The sequence below is a fragment of the Oncorhynchus kisutch genome, linkage group LG1, assembly GCF_002021735.2.
Source record: "Oncorhynchus kisutch isolate 150728-3 linkage group LG1, Okis_V2, whole genome shotgun sequence".
Lineage (NCBI taxonomy): Eukaryota > Metazoa > Chordata > Actinopteri > Salmoniformes > Salmonidae > Oncorhynchus > Oncorhynchus kisutch.
This window is the reverse complement of record NC_034174.2, coordinates 11,481,528-11,508,157: the sequence shown is the minus strand read 5'-3', so window position 1 is coordinate 11,508,157 and position 26,630 is coordinate 11,481,528. Positions and strand designations below refer to the sequence as shown.

General features: G+C 46.0%; 1 protein-coding gene across 1 annotated transcript in view; it reads left to right on the top strand.

Annotated features, from left to right (window-relative positions):
- The window catches only part of LOC109880498 (kinesin-like protein KIF21B), a 145,251-nt gene that overhangs the window by 40,532 nt on the left and 78,089 nt on the right, over positions 1-26,630 (top strand). The window contains 1 exon segment of the mRNA XM_031826892.1: positions 23,578-23,800. Coding sequence (XP_031682752.1) covers positions 23,578-23,800 — 223 coding nt within the window.

Below are 26,630 nucleotides of genomic sequence, written 5' to 3'. Positions count from 1 at the left end.
AGTTACACATGGAGTAAAAACAAACATACAGTCAATAATGCAGTATAAACAAGTCTATATACAATGTGAGCAAATGAGGTGAGAAGGGAGGTAAAGGCAAAAAGGCCATGATGGCAAAGTAAATACAATATAGCAAGTAAAATACTGGAATGGTAGTTTTGCAATGGAAGAATGTGCAAAGTAGAAATAAAAAATAATGGGGTGCAAAGGAGCAAAATAAATAAATAAATAAAAATTAAATACAGTTGGGAAAGAGGTAGTTGTTTGGGCTAAATTATAGGTGGGCTATGTACAGGTTAAGTAATCTGTGAGCTGCTCTGACAGTTGGTGCTTAAAGCTAGTGAGGGAGATAAGTGTTTCCAGTTTCAGAGATTTTTGTAGTTCGTTCCAGTCATTGGCAGCAGAGAACTGGAAGGAGAGGCGGCCAAAGAAAGAATTGGTTAAAAACCATGAAGAACATACTATATACAGGGTCAGATTCAGGTCCATATTTTTTATTTTTTTTTACATGTGCTGGGATACTGGAGTGATGGAGATATACAGTGGGGCAAAAAAAGTATTTAATCAGCCACCAATTATGCAAGTTCTCCCACTTAAAAAGATGAGAGAGGCCTGTAATTTTCATCAGGTACACTCCAACTATGACAGACAAAATGAGGGAAAAAAATACAGAAAATCACATTGTAGGATTTTTAATGAATTTATTTGCAAATTATGGTGGAAAATAAGTATTTGGTCACCTACAAACAAGCAAGATTTCTGGCTCTCACAGACCTGTAACTTCTTCTTTAAGAGGCTCCTCTGTCCTCCACTCGTTACCTGTATTAATGGCAGCTGTTTGAACTTGTTATCAGTATAAAAGACACCTGTCCACAACCTCAAACAGTCACACTCCAAACTCCACTATGGCCAAGACCAAAGATTGGATCCCCCGAGCTGACAAGGTGAAAATCTGTCGTTCTGCCCCTGAACGAGGCAGTTAACCCACCGTTCTTAGGCCGTCATTGAAACTAATAATGTGTTCTTGACTGACTTGCCTAGTTAAATAACATTCTAATTTTTTTTTTATTATCTGCAAATCGGCGCCCAAAAATACAGTTTTCCAATTGTTATGAAAACTTGAAATCGGCCCTAATTAATCGGCCATTCAGATTAATCGGTCGACCTCTAGGAGATAGTGTGGTCTACAGTTTATCATGAGATACTCTACCTCAGGTGAGCAATGCCTCGAGACTTCTTTAACATTAGACATCGCACACCAGCTGTTATTGACAAATATCCCCCCCCCCATCTTACTAGACATCAATGTTCTGTCCTGCCGATGCACAGGGATACCCAGCCAGCTCTATATTATACGCCTCGTCGTTCAGTCACGACTCGGTGACATAAGATATTAGTGTTTAATGTCCCGTTGGTCGGATAATCTCGAACAGAGATCATCCAGTTTATTCTCCATGGATTGCACGTTGGCCAATAGAATGGATGGTAAAGGCGGGTTACCCACTTGGCAAAGAATTCTCACAAGGCACCCCGATCTCCGCCCCCTGTATTTCCATCTTTTCTTCACGCGAATGATGGGGATTTGAGCCTGGTCTCGGAGAAGCAGATGTCAGGTTAGGTAATCAACCCCCCTCCTCTCAGTACAGATGTCAGGTTAGGTAATCAACCCCCCTCCTCTCAGTACAGATGTCAGGTTATGTATTCAACCCTCCTCCTCTCAGTACAGATGTCAGGTTAGGTATTCAACCCTCCTCCTCTCAGTACAGATGTCAGGTTAGGTAAACAACCCTCCTCCTCTCAGTACAGATGTCAGGTTAGGTAATCAACCCCCCTTCTCTCAGTATAGATGTCAGGTTAAGTATTTGGTCACCTACAAACAAGCAAGATTTCTGGCTCTCAACCCTCCTCCTCCTCTCAGTACTGATGTCAGGTTAGGTATTCAACCCTCCTCCTCTCAGTACTGATGTCAGGTTAGGTATTCAACCCTCCTCCTCTCAGTACAGATGTCAGGTTAGGTAATCAACCCTCCTCCTCTCAGTACAGATGTCAGGTTAGGTAATCAACCCCCCTCCTCTCAGTACTGATGTCAGGTTAGGTATTCAACCCTCCTCCTCTCAGTACAGATGTCAGGTTAGGTATTCAACCCTCCTCCTCTCAGTACAGATGTCAGGTTAGGTATTCAACCCTCCTCCTCTCAGTACAGATGTCAGGTTAGGTAATCAACTCTCCTCCTCTCAGTACAGATGTCAGGTTAGGTATTCAACCCTCCTCCTCTCAGTACAGATGTCAGGTTAGGTAATCAACCCCCCTCCTCTCAGTACAGATGTCAGGTTAGGTAATCAACCCCCCTCCTCTCAGTACAGATGTCAGGTTAGGTATTCAACCCTCCTCTCAGTACAGATGTCAGGTTAGGTAATCAACCCTCCTCCTCTCAGTACAGATGTCAGGTTAGGTAATCAACCCCCCTCCTCTCAGTACAGATGTCAGGTTAGGTATTCAACCCTCCTCCTCTCAGTACAGATGTCAGGTTAGGTATTCAACCCTCCTCCTCTCAGTACAGATGTCAGGTTAGGTAATCAACCCTCCTCCTCTCAGTACAGATGTCAGGTTAGGTATTCAACCCTCCTCTCAGTACAGATGTCAGGTTAGGTAATCAACCCTCCTCCTCTCAGTACAGATGTCAGGTTAGGTAATCAACCCCCCTCCTCTCAGTACAGATGTCAGGTTAGGTAATCAACCCCCCTCCTCTCAGTACAGATGTCAGGTTAGGTATTCAACCCTCCTCTCAGTACAGATGTCAGGTTAGGTATTCAACCCTCCTCTTCTCAGTACAGATGTCAGGTTAGGTAATCAACCCCCCTCCTCTCAGTACAGATGTCAGGTTAGGTAATCAACCCCCCTCCTCTCAGTACAGATGTCAGGTTAGGTATTCAACCCTCCTCCTCTCAGTACAGATGTCAGGTTAGGTAATCAACCCTCCTCCTCTCAGTACAGATGTCAGGTTAGGTATTCAACCCTCCTCCTCTCAGTAGGTAATCAACCCCCCTCCTCTCAGTACAGATGTCAGGTTAGGTAATCAACCCCCCTCCTCTCAGTACAGATGTCAGGTTAGGTATTCAACCCTCCTCCTCTCAGTACAGATGTCAGGTTAGGTATTCAACCCTCCTCCTCTCAGTACAGATGTCAGGTTAGGTAATCAACCCTCCTCCTCTCAGTACAGATGTCAGGTTAGGTATTCAACCCTCCTCTCAGTACAGATGTCAGGTTAGGTAATCAACCCTCCTCCTCTCAGTACAGATGTCAGGTTAGGTAATCAACCCCCCTCCTCTCAGTACAGATGTCAGGTTAGGTAATCAACCCCCCTCCTCTCAGTACAGATGTCAGGTTAGGTATTCAACCCTCCTCTCAGTACAGATGTCAGGTTAGGTATTCAACCCTCCTCCTCTCAGTACAGATGTCAGGTTAGGTAATCAACCCCCCTCCTCTCAGTACAGATGTCAGGTTAGGTAATCAACCCCCCTCCTCTCAGTACAGATGTCAGGTTAGGTATTCAACCCTCCTCCTCTCAGTACAGATGTCAGGTTAGGTAATCAATCCTCCTCCTCTCAGTACAGATGTCAGGTTAGGTATTCAACCCTCCTCCTCTCAGTACAGATGTCAGGTTAGGTATTCCAACCTCCTCCTCTCAGTACAGATGTCAGGTTAGGTATTCAACCCTCCTCCTCTCAGTAGGTAATCAACCCCCCTCCTCTCAGTATAGATGTCAGGTTAAGTATTTGGTCACCTACAAACAAGCAAGATTTCTGGCTCTCAACCCTCCTCCTCCTCTCAGTACTGATGTCAGGTTAGGTAATCAACCCTCCTCCTCTCAGTACAGATGTCAGGTTAGGTATTCAACCCTCCTCCTCTCAGTACTGATGTCAGGTTAGGTATTCAACCCTCCTCCTCTCAGTACAGATGTCAGGTTAGGTATTCAACCCTCCTCCTCTCAGTACAGATGTCAGGTTAGGTAATCAACCCTCCTCCTCTCAGTACAGATGTCAGGTTAGGTAATCAACCCTCCTCCTCTCAGTACAGATGTCAGGTTAGGTAATCAACCCTCCTCCTCTCAGTACTGATGTCAGGTTAGGTATTCAACCCTCCTCCTCTCAGTACAGATGTCAGGTTAGGTAATCAACCCTCCTCCTCTCAGGCAGTGATGCTACCAGTCATGCTCTCGATGTTGCAGCAGTAGAACCTTTTGAGGATCTCAGGACCCAATTGCCGTACCAGGTTAGGTAATCAAGCCTCCTCCTCTCAGTACTGATACTACCCTGGTCTATGTGGTACATTGGTTTTACCTGACTCTGTGTTGATGTATTGCTGCTATCAGACTGTCTGATGGAGCCCATAGGTCTGGGTTATAGGAGACACAGGAGACACTCACTACAGAGAGTAGACTATAAACTGGCACTTATTGTGGTGAACGGGCACCATGCCCTAACACATAGTGGATTTATCAGTCTGTGTTAGTGTGGATGACAGGCATCACACCTCTCTCTCTCTGCTTGAATGTGTTGTGTGGGACTGTGTGAGTAGGAGGGGTGTCTCTTTCGATTTTCGATCTTGTCTCATCACTGTAACTCCCCAACGGGCTCGGGAGAGGTGAAGGTGACCCGCCTAACCTCGCTCCTTAACACCCGCCAGCTTAACCCGGAAGCACCAATGTGTTGGGAGGAAACACAGTTAAACTGGTGACCGGGGTCAGCCTGCAGGCACCCATCCTGTCACAAGGATTCGCTAGGGCACGTTGAGCGAAGTAAGCCCCACCGGCCAAACCCTCCCCTTACCCGGACGACGCTGGGCCAACCCGGGGCTGTAGTAATACCTCTATGATACAGTGCCATAGACCACTGCTCTGCTTTAGACGGATATGAGAGAGGTCTAGGGAGAGATGGAAAGAGAGAGGGATAGGGAGAGAGAGAGAGGGAAAGAGAGAGGGATAGGGAGAGAGGGATAGGGAGAGAGGGATACAGAGAGAGAGATAGGGAGAGAGGGATACAGAGAGAGGGATAGGGAGAGATTGATACAGAGAGATTGATACAGAGTGAGGGATAGGGAGAGAGGGATAGGGAGAGAGGGATACAGAGAGAGGGATAGGGAGAGAGGGATACAGAGAGAGGGATACAGAGAGAGGGATACAGAGAGAGGGATAGGGAGAGAGGGATACAGAGAGAGGGATACAGAGAGAGGGATAGGGAGAGAGGGATACAGAGAGAGGGATACAGAGAGAGGGATACAGAGAGAGGGATAGGGAGAGAGGGATACAGAGAGAGGGATAGGGAGGGATAGGGAGAGAGGGATACAGAGAGAGGGATACAGAGAGAGGGATAGGGAGAGAGGGATACAGAGAGAGGGATAGGGAGAGAGGGATACAGAGAGAGGGATACAGAGAGAGGGATAGGGAGAGAGGGATACAGAGAGAGGGATACAGAGGGAGGGATAGAGAGAGAGAGAGGAAAAGAGAAAATGGGTTGTGAAAGTGTATTTATTCAGGGACACGGTGATATCATGCCAGGCGAGGGTTGGCGGGTCGTTCTATTAATGCCCTTCACCTCTCCTCACCTCACTGAAGTCATTTCAATTGGCTCTGTACAAAGGACAATGATGTGTGTTTGTCTTTGGTGTTTGTCTGTCAGTGTGTCGGAGGTAAGGACCATTCAATATACTGTAGATACAATATGCTATCTGACTAACTGTCTTCATGATTGTTCAGTGTTAACAGGTTGACAATAGAAGCTAGACTCAGAAAAAAGGGTTCCAAAATGGTTATATGACTGTCCCCATAGGAGAACCCCTTTTGGTTCCAGGCAGAACGCTCTGTGGAAAGGGTTCTACATGGAACCCAAACGGTTCTCCTATGGGGACAGCCGAATAACCTTTTTAGGTTCTAGATAGCACCTTTTTTTCTATTAGCAGGTGATTAGCAGGTGATTCAACACCAATGCTGACCTCATATACCAGTGTACACAGACTGATATTGATTTAAAGAGATTGTCCAGTTTACTTGTGTTAGCATAATGTAAGGCCTATTCCCTCCCCTCCTTCCTTCCATCCCCTACACTCTTCCATCCCTCCACCTTTCCACTCCTCCTCCCATCCACCCATCCCTTCTGACCTACTAATCTGTTTTTACTGGCCCCGGAGGGAGAAAGGGAGATTGGAGTAGGAGGCGGAGGAGAAAGAGAGAGAGAGAGAGAGGGAAGAAGAGAAGAGATAGCGAGGGAGAGGAGAAGAGGATAGGGAGTAGTGGGGGAGGAGAAGAGGAGAGGGAGTAGTGGGGGAGGAGAAGAGGAGAGGGAGTTAGTGGGGGAGGAGAAGAGGAGACGGAGTAGTGGGGGAGGAGAAGAGGAGAGGGAGTAGTGGGGGAGGAGAAGAGGAGAGGGAGTAGTGGGGGAGGAGAAGAGGAGAGGGATTAGTGGGGGAGGAGAAGAGGAGAGGGAGTAGTGGGGGAGGAGAAGAGGAGAGGGATTAGTGGGGGAGGAGAAGAGGAGAAGAGGATAGGGTGTAGTGGGGGAGGAGGGAGAGGAGAGGGATTAGTGGGGGAGGAGGGGGAGGAGAAGAGGAGGGAGTAGTGGGGGAGGAGGGGGAGGAGAAGAGGAGGGAGTAGTGGGGGAGGAGAAGAGGAGAGGGAGTAGTGGGGGAGGAGAAGAGGAGAGGGATTAGTGGGGGAGGAGAAGAGGAGAAGAGGAGAGGGTGTAGTGGGTGGAGGAGAAAGGAGAGGGAGTAGTGGGTGAGGCGAAGAGGAGAGGGATTAGTGGGGGGAGGAGAAGAGGAGAGGGAGTACTGGGGGAGGAGAAGAGGAGAAGAGGATAGGGTGTAGTGGGGGAGGAGGGAGAGGAGAAGAGGAGAGGGTGTAGTGGGGGAGGAGAAGAGGAGAGGGATTAGTGGGGGAGGAGGGGGAGGAGAGGGAGTAGTGGGGGAGGAGAAGAGGAGAGGGATTAGTGGGGGAGGAGGGGGAGGAGAAGAGGAGAGGGAGTAGTGGGGGAGGAGAAGAGGAGAGGGATTAGTGGGGGAGGAGGAAGAGGAGGGGGAGGAGAGGGATTAGTGGGGGAGGAGAAGAGGAGAAGAGGAGAGGGAGTAGTGGGGGAGGAGAAGAGGAGAGGGAGTGTGGGGGAGAGAAGAGGAGAAGAGGATAGGGTGTAGTGGGGGAGGAGGGAGAGGAGAAGAGGAGAGGAAGAGTAGTGGGGAGGAGGAGAAGAGGAGAGGGATTAGTGGGGGGAGAGGAAGAGGAGAGGGAGTAGTGGGGATGGGGGTAGCGAGAAGGGAGAGGGAAGTAGTGGGGGAGGAGAAAGAGGAGATGGGATTAGTGGGGGAGGAGGGGGAAGGAGAGGGAGTAGTGGGGGGAGGAGAAGAGGAGAGGGATTAGTGGGGGAGGGGGGGAGAGGAGAAGAGGAGAGGGAGTAAGTGGGGGAGGCGAAGAGGAGAGGGCAGTAGGGGTAGAGAGAAGAGGAGAGGGAGTAGTGGGGGAGGAGGGAGAGGAGAAGAGGAAGGGAGTAGTGGGGGAGGGGGAGAGGAGAAGAGGAGAGGGTGTGTAGTGGGGGAGGCGAAGAGGAGAGGGAGTAGTGGGGGAGGAGAAGAGGAGAGGGAGTAGAGTGGGGGAGGAGGGGGTGGAGAAAGAGGAGAGGGTGTAGTGGGGAGGAGAAAGAGGAGAGGGAAGTAGTGGGGGGAGGAGGGGAGGAGAAGAGGAGAGGGGAGTAGTGGGGGTGGAGGAGAGGGTGTGTAGTGGGGGAGGAGAAGAGGAGAGGGAGTAGTGAGGGGGGGGGGAGAGGAGAAGAGGAGAGGAATAGTGGGGAAGGAGAAGAGGAGAGGGAGTATGGGGGAGGCGGGGTGGAGAAGAGGAGAGGGGGTAGTGGGGGAGGAGAGAGGAGAGAGGGGTTGTAGTGGGGAGGAGAAGAGGAGAGGGAGTAGTGGGGGAGGGAGGGGGAGGGAGAAGAGGAGGGGGTGTAGTGGGGGAGGGAGAGAGAAGAGGAGGTAGTGGGGGAGGAGGGGGAGGGAGAAGAGGAGAGGGTATAGTGGGGGAAGAGGGGGAGGAGAAGAGGAGAGGTGTAGTGGGAGGAGGTGGAGAGAGGGTGTGTAGTGGGGGAGGAGAAGAGGAGAGGGAGTAGTGGGGGAGGAGAAGAGGAGAGGGTGTAGTGGCGGGGAAGCAGGAGAAGAGGAGAGGGTGTAGTGGGGGAGGAGAAGAGGAGAGGGTATAGTGGGGGAGAGAGGAGGAGAGGGTGTGTGGGGGAGGAGAAGAGGAGAGGGTGTAGTGGGGGAGGAGAAGAGGAGAGGGTGTAAGTGGGGGAGGAGAAGAGGAGAGGGTGTAGTGGGGGAGGAGAAGAGGAGAGGGTGTCATGTAGTGGGGAGGAGAAGAGGAGAAGGTATAGTGGGGGAGAGAAGAGGAGAGGGTGTAGTGGGGGAGGAGAAGAGGAGAGGGTATAGTGGGGGGAGGAGAAGAGGAGAGGGATGTAGTGGGGGAAGGAGAAGAGGAGAGGGAGTAGTGGGGGAGGAGGGGAGGAGAAGAGAGGGGGTGTAGTGGGGGAGGAGAAGAGAAGAGGGAGTAGTGGGGGAGGAGAAGAGGAGAGGGAGGTAGTGGGGGAGGGAGAGGAGAGGGATTAGTGGGGAGGGGGAGAGGAGAAGAGGAGAGGAAGTAGTGGGGGAGGAGAAGAGGAGAGGAAGTAGTGAGGGAGGAGAAGAGGAGAGGGAGTAGTGGGGGGAGGAGGGGAAGGAGAAGAGGAGAGGGAGTAGTGGGGGAGGAGGGAGAGGAGAAGAGGAGAGGGTGTAAGGGGGAGGGCCAGGAGGAGAGGGGAGTAGTGGGGGAGGAGAAGAGGAGAGGGAAGGAGTGGGGAGGGAGGGGGTGGAGAAGAGGAGAGGGTCGTAGTGGGGAGAGAGAGGAGAGGGAGTAGTGGGGGAGGAGGGGGAGGGAGAAGAGGAGAGGGAGTAGGGGGGTGGAGAAGAGGAGAGGGGTTGTAGTGGGGGAGGAGAAGAGGAGAGGGGAGTAGTGAGGGGGGGGGAGAGGAGAAGAGGAGAGGGATAGTTGGGGAGGAGAAGAGGAGAGGGAGTAGTGGGGGAGGCGGGGGGGTGGAGAAGAGGAGAGGGGGGTAGTGGGGGGGAGGAGAAGAGGAGAGGGTTGTAGTGGGTGAGGAGAAGAGGAGAGTGAGTAGTGGGGGAGGAGGGAGAGGAGAAGAGGAGGGGGTGTATGTAGTGGGGGAGGAGAAGAGAAGAGGAGTAGGGGGGAGAGGGGGAGGAGAAGAGGAGAGGGTGTGGAGGGGAGGAGAAGAGGAGAGGGTGTAGTGGGGGAGGAGGTGGAGGAGAGGGTGTAGTGGGGGAGGAGAAGAGGAGAGGGAGTAGTGGGGGAGGAGAAGAGGAGAGGGTGTAGTGGGGGAGGAGAAGAGGAGAGGTGTAGTAGGGGAGGAGAAGAGGAGAGGGTATAGTGGGGGAGGAGAAGAGGAGAGGGTGTAGTGGGGGAGGAGAAGAGGAGAGGGTTGTAGTGGGGGAGGAGAAGAGGAGAGGGGTGTAGTGGGGGAGGAGAAGAGGAGAGGGTGTAGTGGGGAGGAGAAGAGGAGAGGGTGTAGTGGGGGGAGGAGAAGAGGAGAGGGTATAGTGGGGGAGGAGAAGAGGAGAGGGTATAGTGGGGGAGGAGAAGAGGAGAGGGTGTAGTGGGGGAGGAGAAGAGGAGAGGGAGTAGTGGGGGAGGAGGGGGAGGAGAAGAGGAGAGGGTGTAGTGGGGGGGGAGGTGGAGGAGAAGAGGTGAGGGTGTGTAGTGGGGGAGGAGGTGGAGGAGAAGAGGAGATGTGTGTAGTGGGGGAGGAGAAGAGGAGAGGGTGTAGTGGGGAGGAGAAGAGGAGAGGGAGTAGTGGGGGAGGAGAAGAGGAGAGGGAGTAGTGGGGGAGGAGGGGGAGGAGAAGAGGAGAGGTATAGTGGGGGAGGAGAAGAGGAGAGGGTATAGTGGGGGAGGAGAAGAGGAGAGGGTTGTAGTGGGGGAGGAGAAGAGAAGAGGGAGTAGTGGGGGAGGAGAAGAGGAGAGGGAGTAGTGGGGGAGGAGGGGGAGGAGAAGAGGAGAGGGTTGTAGTGGGGGAGGAGGGGGAGGAGAAGAGGAGAGGGTGTAGTGGGGAGGAGAAGAGGAGAGGGTGTAGTGGGGGAGGAGAAGAGGAGAGGGTGTAGTGGGGGAGGAGGGGGAGGGAGGAGAAGAGGAGAGGGTGTAGTGGGAGAGGAGGGGGAGGAGAACAGGAGAGGGTGTAGTGGGAGAGGAGGGGGAGAGGAGGGGGAGGAGAAGGTGTAGTGGGGGAGGAGAAGAGGAGAGGGTGTAGTGGGGAGAGGAGGGGGAGGAGAAGAGGAGAGTGTAGTGGGAGAGGAGGGGGAGGAGAAGGTGTAGTGGGGAGGAGGGGGAGGAGAAGAGGAGAGGGTGTAGTGGGAGCGGAGGGGAGGAGAAGAGGAGAGGGTGTGTAGTGGGAGAGGAGGGGAGAGGAGGGGAGGAGAAGAGGAGAGGGTGTTAGTGGGAGAGGAGGGGGAGGAGAAGGTGTAGTGGGGGAGGAGGGAGAGGAGAAGAGGAGAGGGTGTAGTGGGAGAGGAGGGGGAGGAGAAGAGGAGAGGGGTGTAGTGGGAGAGGAGGGGGAGGAGAAGAGGAGAGGGTGTAGTGGGAGAGGAGGGGAGGAGAAGAGGAGAGGGTGTAGTGGGAGAGGAGGGGGAGGAGAAGAGGAGAGGGTGTAGTGGGGGATAAAAATTAACAGTAAACATTACACTCACAGAAGTTCCAAATTAATAGACATTTAAAATGTGATATTATGTTTATATTGGGCTGTTATAACGATGTGCAAATGGTTAAAGAACAAAAGGGAAAATAAAATAAACATAAATATGGGTTTTATTTACAATGGTGTTTGTTCTTCACTGGTTGACCTTTTCTTGTGGCAACAGGTCACACATATTGCTGCTGTGATGGCCTAGTTCTGCTCTGCATTATTTGGTGATTTACGTTGTACATGGAGGATATTTTTTGTAGAATTCTGCATGCAGAGTCTCAATTTGGTGTTTGTCCCATTTTGTGAAGTCTTGGTTGGTGAGCGGACCCCTGACCTCACAACCATAAAGGGAAATGGGTTCTAGAACTGATTCAAGTATTTCTAGCCAGATCCTAATTGGTTTGTCAAATGTTATGTTCCTTTTGATGGCATAGAAGGCCCTTCCAGCTTTGTGGAAGTTACCTGTGGTGCTGATGTTTAGGCCGAGGTATGTATAGTTACCTGTGGTGCTGATGTTTAGGCCGAGGTATGTATCGTTACCTGTGGTGCTGATGTTTAGGCCGAGGTATGTATAGTTACCTGTGGTGCTGATGTTTAGGCCGAGGTATGTATAGTTACCTGTGGTGCTGATGTTTAGGCCGAGGTATGTATAGTTACCTGTGGTGCTGATGTTTAGGCCGAGGTATGTATAGTTTTTTGTGTGCTCTACGGCAACGGTGTCTAGATGGAATTTGTATTTGTGGTCCTGTCAACTGGACCTATTTGGAACACCATTATGTTTTGTCTTACTAAGATACTAAATACTTATTTTCCACCATCATTTGCAAATAAATTCATTAAAAATCCTACAATGTGATTTTCTGGATTTTTTTTCTTCTCATTTTGTCTGTCATAGTTGAAGTGTACCTATGATGAAAATTACAGGCCTCTCTCATCTTTTTAAGTGGGAGAACTTGCACAATTGGTGGCTGACTAAATACTTTTTTGCCCCACTGTATATACTGTACTCGATACCATCTACTGCATCTTGCCTATGCCGTTGTGTACACTCACTCATTCATATATCTTTATGTACATATTCTTCATCCCTTTACACTTGTGTGTATAAGGTAGTTGTTGTGAAATTGTTAGGTTAGATTACTTGTTAGATATTACTGCATTGTCGGAACTAGAAGCACAAGCATTTCGCTACACTCGCATTAACATCTGCTAACCATGTGTATGTGACAAATAAAATTAGATTTGATAGCAGAATCCCTTCACAGACAGTGTGTGTTTAGATAACACTGATAGGAGAATCCCTTCACAGACAGTGTGTGTTTAGATCACACCGATAGGAGAATCCCTTCACAGACAGTGTGTGTTTAGATAACACCGATAGCAGAATCCCTTCACAGACAGTGTGTGTTTAGATCACACCGATAGCAGAATCCCTTCACAGACAGTGTGTGTTTAGATAACACTGATAGGAGAATCCCTTCACAGACAGTGTGTGATGAGTTCCTATCTGTCCTGTATCTCTCTGTGTCTGCTGGGAGTTTAGTTTAACAAATCACTAGGATAATGTTTGGGATAGAAGTTGCCTTTAAGCACAGATCTAGGATCAACCAAATCCCAGTCATAATCATTAGAGGAGGAATAACCAAACTGACCTTGGATCAGTGTCAGTGCCTTAATCCTACTGTGTTGTCTGGGAGTGTTGAGGCCGTGTGGTGGTTTAAACACTCTTCATCTTATTAGCCTGGCTAGATGAAGAAATAAAGGGATTTGTTTCTCTACGCCAGGAAATCACAACTCAGGAAAGACAAAGATTTACTGTTTGTCTGTTTCTTCTTTTAGCTGCCGAGCATCCCTAGAGGTTTGATGTTTATGTGTGTGTGTGTGTGTGTGTGTGTGTGTGTGTGTGTGTGTGTGTGTGTGTGTGTGTGTGTGGCGGTGAGTGTTCAAGGTTATGAATCCAGACGTTGTGTGTGTGTGTGTTGTATGAGGGGTGTCAGTTTTACTACATCCCTGAACCCTCTGTCATGGCCGGATGTGCTTGAGTTCTCACACAACCCTTTGTTTGTATCTGTGTGTTGTGTGTCCGGTTTATTTATGGATGTAGCATTTCCATATACAACACCCGGTCTGCAAGTCACATTCTGTTAAAGGTCCCCAAAGCACACACATCCCTTGGTCTCTCCTCTTTTCAGTTCGCTGCAGCTAGCGACTGGAACGAGCTGCAACAAACACTCAAACTGGACAGTTTTATCTCCATCTCTTCATTCAAAGACTCAATCATGGACACTCTAACTGACAGTTGTGGCTGCTTTGTGTGATGTATTGTTGTCTCTACCTTCTTGACCTTTGTGCTGTTGACTGTACCCATTAATGTATTGGGCTGCTACAGTGTTGTGCTGCTGCCATGTTGTATTGCTACCATGCTGTGCCTTAAAGTGTCTCTACTCTATCCATAATGTACATGGGATGGAGGAAGTGTATTTTAATGTTCCTTAATGCAACTACTTAGTAATCCTCTCTGTCTAATGCAGGTCTGTAGGCCAGTCTTCTTAGCCCTCAGGCTCAACAAAATGCTTCAGTCAGCACTGGGGAGAGAGGAGGGTCTGTGTGTGTGTGAGCGCTGTGTGTGTGTGTGTGTGTGTGTGTGTGTGTGTGTGTGTGTGAGCACTGTGTGTGTCTGTGTGTGTGTGAGCACTATGTGTGTCTGTGTGTGTGTGAGCGCTGTGTGTGTGCGTGTGTGTGTGGGAGTGCTGTGTGTGTCTGTGTGTGTCTGTGTGTGTGAGCGCTGTGTGTGTCTGTGTGTGTGGGAGCGCTGTGTGTGTCTGTCTGTGTGTGTGTTGTGTGTGTGTGTGTGTGTGTGTGTGTGTGTGTGTGTGAGCGCTGTGTGTGTCTGTCTGTGTGTGTGTTGTGTGTGTGTGTGTGTGTGTGAGCGCTGTGTGTGTCTGTCTGTGTGTGTGTGTGTGTGTGTGTGTGTGTGTGTGTGTGTGTGTGTGTGAGCGCAGTGTGAATTGATGAGTGTGTGCAGCTGCTCATATGGAGAGAACATAGGGGAAGAGATTCTGGTGTGGTCTCATAGGGGGGTTCATCTCTATGGGCTGGGAGTGTGTGTGTGTGTGTGTGTGTGTGTGAGCGCAGTGTGAATTGATGAGTGTGTGCAGCTGCTCATATGGAGAGAACATAGGGGAAGAGATTCTGGTGTGGTCTCATAGGGGGGTTCATCTCTATGGGCTGGGAGTGTGTGTGTGTGTGTGTGTGTGTGTGTGTGTGTGTGTGTGTGTGTGTGTGTGTGTGTGTGTGTGTGTGTGTGTGTGAGTGTGTCTCTATGGGTAGGAGTATCTCCTGAGGGTGTTAGGAGGTTAGTGGGAGATACACTGTGTTTTGCTTGGTCATGGTTTAGTCCAGATTAAAGTTATTAGCTGAATCTGCATAATTTATTCCAAGAGTGTCCGAGACCCCCCCCCCCCCCTTCCAGCATTGTGCGAGCATCCCGTGCCCCCCTGCACACACACCCATGGGCACGACCACTGTTCATGACACAAACTGTTTACAACCCTCTTGTTGGTGGAGAGAATTCAGCTTTAATCTTATTTCCTGCAATTATGTCACATTATGTCACATTATGTCATGGGGTGCAAAGAAAATGTTGCTGTTTTAAAGAAACATTTATTGCATTTATTGCAATTCTATACATTTTGCCATGTCTAATGTGTATTCATGCAATATTTGCGTGACCCCCAAAAATGTACAATAATATCTATGGGTTAAAAATCCAAATAAATCCAAATTGTTAGCTGACATGGGCTAGTTGATCTGGACATTTCTGACAAGTTATAAATATCTCTCTAAGTTATGCAATGACTAACATGACAAGAGGAATGACTAACATGACAAGAGGAATGACTAACATGACAAGAGGAATGACTAACGTGACAAGAGGAATGACTAACATGACAAGAGGAATGACTAACATGACAAGAGGAATTGACTAACATGACAAGAGGAATGACTAACATGACAAGAGGAATGACTAACGTGACAAGAGGAATGACTAACATGACAAGAGGAATTGACTAACATGACAAGAGGAATGACTAACGTGACAAGAGGAATGACTAACGTGACAAGAGGAATGACTAACATGACAAGAGGCATGACTAACATGACAAGAGGAATTGACTAACATGACAAGAGGAATTGACTAACATGACAAGAGGAATTGACTAACATGACAAGAGGTATGACTAACATGACAAGAGGAATTGACTAACATGACAAGAGGAATTGACTAACATGACAAGAGGCATGACTAACATGACAAGAGGAATGACTAACATGACAAGAGGAATGACTAACATGACAAGAGGAATTGACTAACATGACAAGAGGAATTGACTAACATGACAAGAGGAATTGACTAACATGACAAGAGGAATTGACTAACATGACAAGAGGAATGACTAACATGACAAGAGGAATGACTAACATGACAAGAGGAATGACTAACATGACAAGAGGAATTGACTAACATGACAAGAGGAATTGACTAACATGACAAGAGGAATTGACTAACATGACAAGAGGAATTGACTAACATGACAAGAGGCATTGACTAACATGACAAGAGGAATTGACTAACATGACAAGAGGAATTGACTAACATGACAAGAGGAATGACTAACATGACAAGAGGAATTGACTAACATGACAAGAGGAATTGACTAACATGACAAGAGGAATGACTAACATGACAAGAGGAATGACTAACATTTTTTATATATTAATTTTTTTATTTTACCTTTATTTAACCAGGTAGGCAAGTTGAGAACAAGTTCTCATTTACAATTGCGACCTGGCCAAGATAAAGCAAAGCAGTTCGACAGATAAAACGACACAGAGTTACACATGGAGTAAAAACAAACATACAGTCAATAATGCAGTATAAACAAGTCTATATACAATGTGAGCAAATGAGGTGAGAAGGGAGGTAAAGGCAAAAAAGGCCATGATGGCAAAGTAAATACAATATAGCAAGTAAAATACTGGAATGGTAGTTTTGCAATGGAAGAATGTGCAAAGTAGAAATAAAAATAATGGGGTTCAAAGGAGCAAAATAAATAAATAAATAAAAATTAAATACAGTTGGGAAAGAGGTAGTTGTTTGGGCTAAATTATAGGTGGGCTATGTACAGGTGCAGTAATCTGTGAGCTGCTCTGACAGTTGGTGCTTAAAGCTAGTGAGGGAGATAAGTGTTTCCAGTTTCAGAGATTTTTGTAGTTCGTTCCAGTCATTGGCAGCAGAGAACTGGAAGGAGAGGCGGCCAAAGAAAGAATTGGTTTTGGGGGGTGACTAGAGAGATATACCTGCTGGAGCGTGTGCTACAGGTGGGAGATGCTATGGTGACCAGCGAGCTGAGATAAGGAGGGACTTTACCTAGCAGGGTCTTGTAGATGACATGGAGCCAGTGGGTTTGGCGACGAGTATGAAGCGAGGGCCAGCCAACGAGAGCGTACAGGTCGCAATGGTGGGTAGTATATGGGGCTTTGGTGATAAAACGGATTGCACTGTGATAGACTGCATCCAATTTGTTGAGTAGGGTATTGGAGGCTATTTTGTAAATGACATCGCCAAAGTCGAGGATTGGTAGGATGGTCAGTTTTACAAGGGTATGTTTGGCAGCATGAGTGAAGGATGCTTTGTTGCGAAATAGGAAGCCAATTCTAGATTTAATTTTGGATTGGAGATGTTTGATATGGGTCTGGAAGGAGAGTTTACAGTCTAACCAGACACCTAAGTATTTGTAGTTGTCCACGTATTCTAAGTCAGAGCCGTCCAGAGTAGTGATGTTGGACAGGCGGGTAGGTGCAGGTAGCGATCGGTTGAAGAGCATGCATTTAGTTTTACTTGTATTTAAGAGCAATTGGAGGCCACGGAAGGAGAGTTGTATGGCATTGAAGCTTGCCTGGAGGGTTGTTAACACAGTGTCCAAAGAAGGGCCGGAAGTATACAGAATGGTGTCGTCTGCGTAGAGGTGGATCAGGGACTCACCAGCAGCAAGAGCGACCTCATTGATGTATACAGAGAAGAGAGTCGGTCCAAGAATTGAACCCTGTGGCACCCCCATAGAGACTGCCAGAGGTCCGGACAGCAGACCCTCCGATTTGACACACTGAACTCTATCAGAGAAGTAGTTGGTGAACCAGGCGAGGCAATCATTTGAGAAACCAAGGCTGTCGAGTCTGCCGATGAGGATATGGTGATTGACAGAGTCGAAAGCCTTGGCCAGATCAATGAATACGGCTGCACAGTAATGTTTCTTATCGATGGCGGTTAAGATATCGTTTAGGACCTTGAGCGTGGCTGAGGTGCACCCATGACCAGCTCTGAAACCGGATTGCATAGCAGAGAAGGTATGGTGAGATTCGAAATGGTCGGTAATCTGTTTGTTGACTTGGCTTTCGAAGACCTTAGAAAGGCACGGTAGGATAGATATAGGTCTGTAGCAGTTTGGGTCAAGAGTGTCCCCCCCTTTGAAGAGGGGGATGACCGCAGCTGCTTTCCAATCTTTGGGAATCTCAGACGACACGAAAGAGAGGTTGAACAGGCTAGTAATAGGGGTGGCAACAATTTCGGCAGATAATTTTAGAAAGAAAGGGTCCAGATTGTCTAGCCCGGCTGATTTGTAGGGGTCCAGATTTTGCAGCTCTTTCAGAACATCAGCTGAATGGATTTGGGAGAAGGAGAAATGGGGAAGGCTTGGGCGAGTTGCTGTTGGGGGTGCAGTGCTGTTGTCCGGGGTAGGAGTAGCCAGGTGGAAAGCATGGCCAGCCGTAGAAAAATGCTTATTGAAATTCTCAATTATGGTGGATTTATCAGTGGTGACAGTGTTTCCTATCTTCAGTGCAGTGGGCAGCTGGGAGGAGGTGTTCTTATTCTCCATGGACTTTACAGTGTCCCAGAACTTTTTTGAGTTAGTGTTGCAGGAAGCAAATTTCTGCTTGAAAAAGCTAGCCTTGGCTTTTCTAACTGCCTGTGTATAATGATTTCTAGCTTCCCTGAACAGCTGCATATCACGGGGGCTGTTCGATGCTAATGCAGAACGCCATAGGATGTTTTTGTGTTGGTTAAGGGCAGTCAGGTCTGGGGAGAACCAAGGGCTATATCTGTTCCTGGTTCTAAATTTCTTAAATGGGGCATGTTTATTTAAGATGGTTAGGAAGGCATTTTAAAAAAAATATCCAGGCATCCTCTACTGACGGGATGAGATCAATATCCTTCCAGGATACCCCGGCCAGGTCGATTAGAAAGGCCTGCTCGCAGAAGTGTTTCAGGGAGCGTTTTACAGTGATGAGTGGAGGTCGTTTGACCGCTGACCCATTACGGATGCAGGCAATGAGGCAGTGATCGCTGAGATCTTGGTTGAAGACAGCAGAGGTGTATTTAGAGGGGAAGTTGGTTAGGATGATATCTATGAGGGTGCCCGTGTTTAAGGTTTTGGGGAGGTACCTGGTAGGTTCATTGATTATTTGTGTGAGATTGAGGGCATCAAGTTTAGATTGTAGGATGGCTGGGGTGTTAAGCATGTTCCAGTTTAGGTCGCCTAGCAGCACGAACTCTGAAGATAGATGGGGGGCAATCAGTTCACATATGGTGTCCAGAGCACAGCTGGGGGCAGAGGGTGGTCTATAGCAGGCGGCAACGGTGAGAGACTTGTTTTTAGAGAGGTGGATTTTTAAAAGTAGAAGTTCAAATTGTTTGGGTACAGACCTGGATAGTAGGACAGAACTCTGCAGGCTATCTTTGCAGTAGATTGCAACACCGCCCCCTTTGGCAGTTCTATCTTGTCTGAAAATGTTGTAGTTTGGAATTAAAATGTCTGAGTTTTTGGTGGTCTTCCTAAGCCAGGATTCAGACACAGCTAGAACATCCGGGTTGGCAGAGTGTGCTAAAGCAGTGAATAGAACAAACTTAGGGAGGAGGCTTCTAATGTTAACATGCATGAAACCAAGGCTATTACGGTTACAGAAGTCGTCAAAAGAGAGCGCCTGGGGAATAGGAGTGGAGCTAGGCACTGCAGGGCCTGGATTCACCTCTACATCGCCAGAGGAACATAGGAGGAGTAGAATAAGGGTACGGCTAAAAGCTATGAGAATTGGTCGTCTAGAACGTCTGGAACATAGAGTAAAAGGAGGTTTCTGGGGGCGATAAAATAGCATCAAGGTATAATGTACAGACAAATGTATGGTAGGATGTGAATACAGTGGAGGTAAACCTAGGTATTGAGTGATGAAGAGAGAGATATTGTCTCTAGAAACATCGTTGAAACCAGGAGATGTCATTGCATGTGTGGGTGGTGGAACTAATAGGTTGGATAAGGTATAGTGAGCAGGACTAGAGGCTCTACAGTGAAATAAGCCAATAAACACTAACCAGAACAGAAATGGACAAGACATATTGACATTAAGGAGAGGCATGCTTAGTCGAGTGATCAAAAGGGTCCGGTGAGTGGAGAGGTTGGTTGGTGATTTAGACAGCTAGCCAGGGCATCGGTAGCAAGCTAGCATAGGATGGAGGTCTGTTGTTAGCCACCTCCTGCGCTCCGTCAGTAGATTAGTGGGGTTCCGTGTGGTAGAGGGGATCAATCCAAATCACACAACAACAACAAAAATAAAAACAATAGATATAGTTATAGAGGCCCAAGAAGAAAACATAATAATAATAATAATAAAAAATAAAATAAAATTAAAAATTAAAAAAATATTAAAAATTGTCCGATTGTCTATTCAGATAGCAGCCGGTAAGACAGCTAACGGTTAGCAGGCCGCAGATGGGCGTTCAGGTAACGTCGCGACGGAGGAGCCAGCCGAATAACTCCTTCGGGTAGATAACGTCGGCAGTCCAGTTGTGAAGGCCCGGTGGGGCTCCGCGAAGGCAGCAAAACGGGTCCGGATAGGCGACTGCAGCCCAGGTGCGATTGATGGAACTCAGGAGTGATTGACGGAGCTTGCTAGCTCCGGAACAATTGATGTTTGCTCCGGAATCGACGAAGGCCGATAGTCACACGGATAGCAGCTAGCTAGCTGTGAGATCCGGGCATGAATGTCCAGAGAGCAGTCGAAATCCAGGGACATGGAGAGAAAAATTGGTCCGGTATGCTCCGCTCCGAGCCGCGCTGCGCCGTACAGAACTGGCGATAGACTTTCGAGCCAAAGGATAGCCGATGACCACAAACCGTGGTTAGCTGAACACCAACGACTTGCCAGTAAAGGAGCCAACTAGCTTCTGAACTAGCTTCTGGATTAGCTTCTGGCTAGTTTCAGGCCAGCCTCCTGGAGTTTCTGGCTAGCTTCTTGGAGGATTACAGATCTGAGGTAAATAATACTTTTTTATAAATATACATTGGTGAGGCGGGTTGCAGGAGAGTGTTTTGAAGATGAGTTGATGGAAAATAAAAATAAAATGTATGTGAAAAAGTTGTAAATATATATATACAGGACACGACAAGACGAGGACAAAAGACGTCTGAACTGCTATGCCACCTTGGAGCGAACAAGACAAGAGGAATTGACTAACATGACAAGAGGAATTGACTAACATGACAAGAGGGATTGACTAACATGACAAGAGGATGACTAACATGACAAGAGGAATTGACTAACATGACAAGAGGAATTGACTAACATGACAAGAGGCATGACTAACATGACAAGAGGAATGACTAACATGACAAGAGGAATTGACTAACATGACAAGAGGAATTGACTAACATGACAAGAGGAATTGACTAACATGACAAGAGGAATGACTAACATGACAAGAGGAATTGACTAACATGACAAGAGGAATTGACTAACATGACAAGAGGAATTGACTAACATGACAAGAGGAATTGACTAACATGACAAGAGGAATTGACTAACATGACAAGAGGAATGACTAACATGACAAGAGGCATGACTACATGACAAGAGAATTGACTAACATGACAAGAGGAATTGACTAACATGACAAGAGGAATTGACTAACATGACAAGAGGAATGACTAACATGACAAGAGGAATTGACTAACATGACAAGAGGAATTGACTAACATGACAAGAGGAATTGACTAACATGACAAGAGTACTAACATGACAAGAGGAATGACTAACATGACAAGAGGAATTGACTAACATGACAAGAGGAATTGACTAACATGACAAGAGGAATTGACTAACATGACAAGAGGCATTGACTAACATGACAAGAGGCATTGACTAACATGACAAGAGGAATTGACTAACATGACAAGAGGAATGACTAACATGACAAGAGGAATTGACTAACATGACAAGAGGAATTGACTAACATGACAAGAGGAATTGACTAACATGACAAGAGGAATTGACTAACATGACAAGAGGAATTGACTAACATGACAAGAGGACTAACATGACAAGAGGAATGACTAACATGACAAGAGGAATTGACTAACATGACAAGAGGAATTGACTAACATGACAAGAGGAATTACTAACATGACAAGAGGAATGACTAACATGACAAGAGGCATTGACTAACATGACAAGAGGAATTGACTAACATGACAAGAGGAATGACTAACATGACAAGAGGAATTGACTAACATGACAAGAGGAATTGACTAACATGACAAAAGGAATTGACTAACATGACAAGAGGAATGACTAACATGGCAAGAGGAATTGACTAACATGACAAGAGGCATTGACTAACATGACAAGAGGAATGACTAACATGACAAGAGGAATTGACTAACATGACAAGAGGAATTGACTAACATGACAAGAGGAATTGACTAACATGACAAGAGGAATTGACTAACATGACAAGAGGAATTGACTAACATGACAAGAGGCATTGACTAACATGACAAGAGGAATTGACTAACATGACAAGAGGAATGACTAACATGACAAGAGGGATTGACTAACATGACAAGAGGAATGACTAACATGACAAGAGGAATTGACTAACATGACAAGAGGAATTGACTAACATGACAAGAGGAATGACTAACATGACAAGAGGAATTGACTAACATGACAAGAGGAATGACTAACATGACAAGAGGAATGACTAACATGACAAGAGGAATGACTAACATGACAAGAGGAATTGATGATGAATTGATGATGATCTTGTTCATTCTACTATTACAACTTTTAAGAGTGACTTTAAAGCAGTTCCTTTAAAAAAATTAAATTAAATTAAATAATATATATATATATATATATACAGTACCAGTCAAAAGTTTGGACACAACTACTTATTCCAGGGTTTTTCTTTATTTTGACTATTTTCTACATTGTAGAATAATAGTGAAGACATCAAAACTATGAAATAACACATATGGAATCATGTAGTAACCACAAAAGTGTTAAACAAATCAAAATATATTTTATATTTGAGATTCTTCAAAGTAGCTACCCTTTGTAGACAGCTTTGCACACTCTTGGCATTCTCTCAACCAGCTTCATGGGGTAGTCACCTGGAATGCATTTTAATTATCAGGTGTGCCTTGTTAAAAGTTTATTTGTTGAATGTGTTTGATCCAATCAGTTGTGTTGTGACAAGGTAGGGGTATACAGAAGATAGCCCTATATGGTAAAAGACCAAATAAGCAAAGAGAAACGACAGTCCATCATTGCTTTAAGACATGAAGGTCAATCAATCTGGAAAATGTCAAGAACTTTGAAAGTTTCTACAAGTGCAATCGCAAAAACCATCAAGCGCTATGATGAAACTATGATGAAACGCCACAGGAATGGAAGACCCAGAGTTCCCTCTGCTACAGAGGAATTCATTAGAGTTACCTGCACCTCAGATTGCAGCCCAAATAAATGCTTCACAGAGTTCAAGTAACAGACACATCTCAACATCAACTGTTCAGAGGAGACTGCATGAATCAGGTCTTCATGGTCGAATTGCTGCAAAGAAACCACTACTAAAGGACACTAATAATAAGAAGAGACTTGCTTGGGCCAAGAAACACAAGCAATCAACATTAGATTGGTAAATTTTGTGCTTTGGTCTGATGAGTCCAAATTTGATGAGTCATGTCTTTGTGAATGGATGATCCCTGCATGTGTGGTTCCCACCGTGAAGCATGGAGGATGGGGTGTGATGGTGTGGGGGTGCTTTGCTGGTGATACTGTCTGTGATTTATTTAAAATTCAAGGCACACTTAACTAGCATGGATACCACAGTATTCTGCAGCGATACCCCATCCCATCTGGTTTGCACTTAGTGGGACTATCATTTGTTTTTCAACAGGACAAGTACCCAAAACACACCTCCAGGCTGTGTAAGGGCTATTTGACCAAGAAGGAGAGTGAAATAGTGCTGCGTCAGATGACCTGGCCTCCACAATCATCATACCTCAACCCAATTGAGATGGTTTGGGATGAGTTGGAGTGAAGGAAAAGCAGCCAACAAGTGCTCAGCATATGTGGGAACTCCTTCCAGACTGTTGGAAAAGCATTCCAGGTGAAGCTGGTTGAGAGAATGCCAAGACGGTGCAAAGCTGTCTTCCGCCCAAGTCGGCTCCTCTCCTTGTTCGGGCGGCATTCAGCGGGTCTCTCCTGTATTGTTACGCAACAACGTTATCAAACTTTTACACGTAGATTGACCATGATGAACACCATTCAGCGGGTCTCTCCTGTATTGATACGCAACAACGTTATCAAACTTTTACACGTAGATTGACCATGATGAACACCATTCGGTGGTCGACGTCACCGGCTTTCCATGATGAACACCATTTGTAACCCCTCTTTCTTGTCCTGTTCCGTGTAGGATCCGTCCCCAGATGGTGAAGGAGAAGATCGAGGGCTGTCACGTGTGTACACTTGTAACCCCTGGGGAACCCCAGGTGTTGCTGGGTAAAGACAAGGCCTTCACGTACGACTTTGTGTTCGACATCGACTCGGCGCAGAAACAGATCTATGCTGCTTGCGTCCACAAACTCATCGAGGGCTGCTTCGATGGATATAACGCTACTGTGTTCGCCTACGGACAGGTACAGTGAGAAACAGAGACAGATATGAACACACAACTCCATCAAGGAGTGCCTTGAGGACCACAATGTTTAACCTCTAGATTACCTATGGATACACTCCTGAATACATAAACCTAGTGTATGCATCCATACAAGGACAATAACTAATAATTATGTCTATATTTCAAAGAAGGGTCTATTTCAGTGTTTCCCAAACTCAGTCTTGGGGATCCCAAAGGTCTAGTACATGTATATAAACCAATACATGTACCCTTTGGGGTCCCCAGGACTGAGTTTGGGAAACACGGGTCTATTTGTAATCACTGTTATGTGGTTATTTTTCTCTACTAAACTAATGGTACAAACACACAGAGAAATCTGACTCATCACAGTAGGAATCTGTTCCTTCTCTTCTTTCAAGAACAAAATACACACAGGACCAGTCAAAGGTTTGGAGTGAAATAAAGGATCGACTGTATGAACTACTGTATGAGTGAATTGAAGGATCGACTGTATGAACTACTGTATGAGTGAATTGAAGGATCGACTGTATGAACTACTGTATGAGTGAATTGAAGGATCGACTGTATGAACTACTGTATGAGTGAATTGAAGGATCGACTGTATGAACTACTGTATGAGTGAATTGAAGGATCGACTGTATGAACTACTGTATGAGTGAATTGAAGAATCGACTGTATGAACTACTGTATGAGTGAATTGAAGGATCGACTGTATGAACTACTGTATGAGTGAATTGAAGGATCGACTGTATGAACTACTGTATGAGTGAATTGAAGGATCGACTGTATGAACTACTGTATGAGTGAATTGAAGGATCGACTGTATGAACTACTGTATGAGTGAATTGAAGGATCGACTGTATGAACTACTGTATGAGTGAATTGAAGGATCGACTGTATGAACTACTGTATGAGTGAATTGAAGGATCGACTGTATGAACTACTGTATGAGTGAATTAAAGGATTGACTGTATGAACTACTCTATGAGTGAATTGAAGGATCGACTGTATGAACTACTGTATGAGTGAATTAAAGGATCGACTGTATGAACTACTGTATGAGTGAATTGAAGGATCGACTGTATGAACTACTGTATGAGTGAAATAAAGGATCTACTGTATGAACTACTGTATGAGTGAATTGAAGGATCGACTGTATGAACTACTGTATGAGTGAAATAAAGCATCTACTGTATGAACTACTGTATGAGTGAATTGAAGGATCGACTGTATGAACTACTGTATGAGTGAATTGAAGGATCGACTGTATGAACTACTGTATGAGTGAATTGAAGGATCGACTGTATGAACTACTGTATGAGTGAATTGAAGGATCGACTGTATGAACTACTGTATGAGTGAATTGAAGGATCGACTGTATGAGTGAATTGAAGGATCGACTGTATGAACTACGTATGAGTGAATTGAAGGATCGACTGTATGAACTACTGTATGAGTGAATTGAAGGATCGACTGTATGAACTACTGTATGAGTGAATTGAAGGATCGACTGTATGAACTACTGTATGAGTGAATTAAAGGATTGACTGTATGAACTACTCTATGAGTGAATTGAAGGATCGACTGTATGAACTACTGTATGAGTGAATTGAAGGATCGACTGTATGAACTACTGTATGAGTGAATTGAAGGATCGACTGTATGAACTACTGTATGAGTGAATTGAAGGATCGACTGTATGAACTACTGTATGAGTGAATTGAAGGATCGACTGTATGAACTACTGTATGAGTGAATTGAAGGATCGACTGTATGAACTACTGTATGAGTGAATTGAAGGATCGACTGTATGAACTACTGTATGAGTGAATTGAAGGGTCTACTGTATGAACTACTGTATGAGTGAATTGAAGGATCGACTGTATGAACTACTGTATGAGTGAATTGAAGGATCGACTGTATGAACTACTGTATGAGTGAATTGAAGGATCGACTGTATGAACTACTGTATGAGTGAATTGAAGGATCGACTGTATGAACTACTGTATGAGTGAATTGAAGGATCGACTGTATGAACTACTGTATGAGTGAATTGAAGGATCGACTGTATGAACTACTGTATGAGTGAATTAAAGGATTGACTGTATGAACTACTCTATGAGTGAATTGAAGGATCGACTGTATGAACTACTGTATGAAGTGAATTGAAGGATCGACTGTATGAACTACTGTATGAGTGAATTGAAGGATCGACTGTATGAACTACTGTATGAGTGAATTGAAGGATCGACTGTATGAACTACTGTATGAGTGAATTGAAGGATCGACTGTATGAACTACTGTATGAGTGAATTGAAGGATCGACTGTATGAACTACTGTATGAGTGAATTGAAGGATCGACTGTATGAACTACTGTATGAGTGAATTGAAGGATCGACTGTATGAACTACTGTATGAGTGAATTGAAGGATCGACTGTATGAACTACTGTATGAGTGAATTGAAGGATCGACTGTATGAACTACTGTATGAGTGAATTGAAGGATCGACTGTATGAACTACTGTATGAGTGAATTGAAGGATCGACTGTATGAACTACTGTATGAGTGAATTGAAGGATCGACTGTATGAACTACTGTATGAGTGAATTGAAGGATCGACTGTATGAACTACTGTATGAGTGAATTGAAGGATCGACTGTATGAACTACTGTATGAGTGAATTGAAGGATCGACTGTATGAACTACTGTATGAGTGAATTGAAGGATCGACTGTATGAACACCGACTCATTCAAGGAGTTTTCTTTATGTTTTACTATTTTCTACGTTGTAGAATAATATATAATATAATAATAATAATATAATAT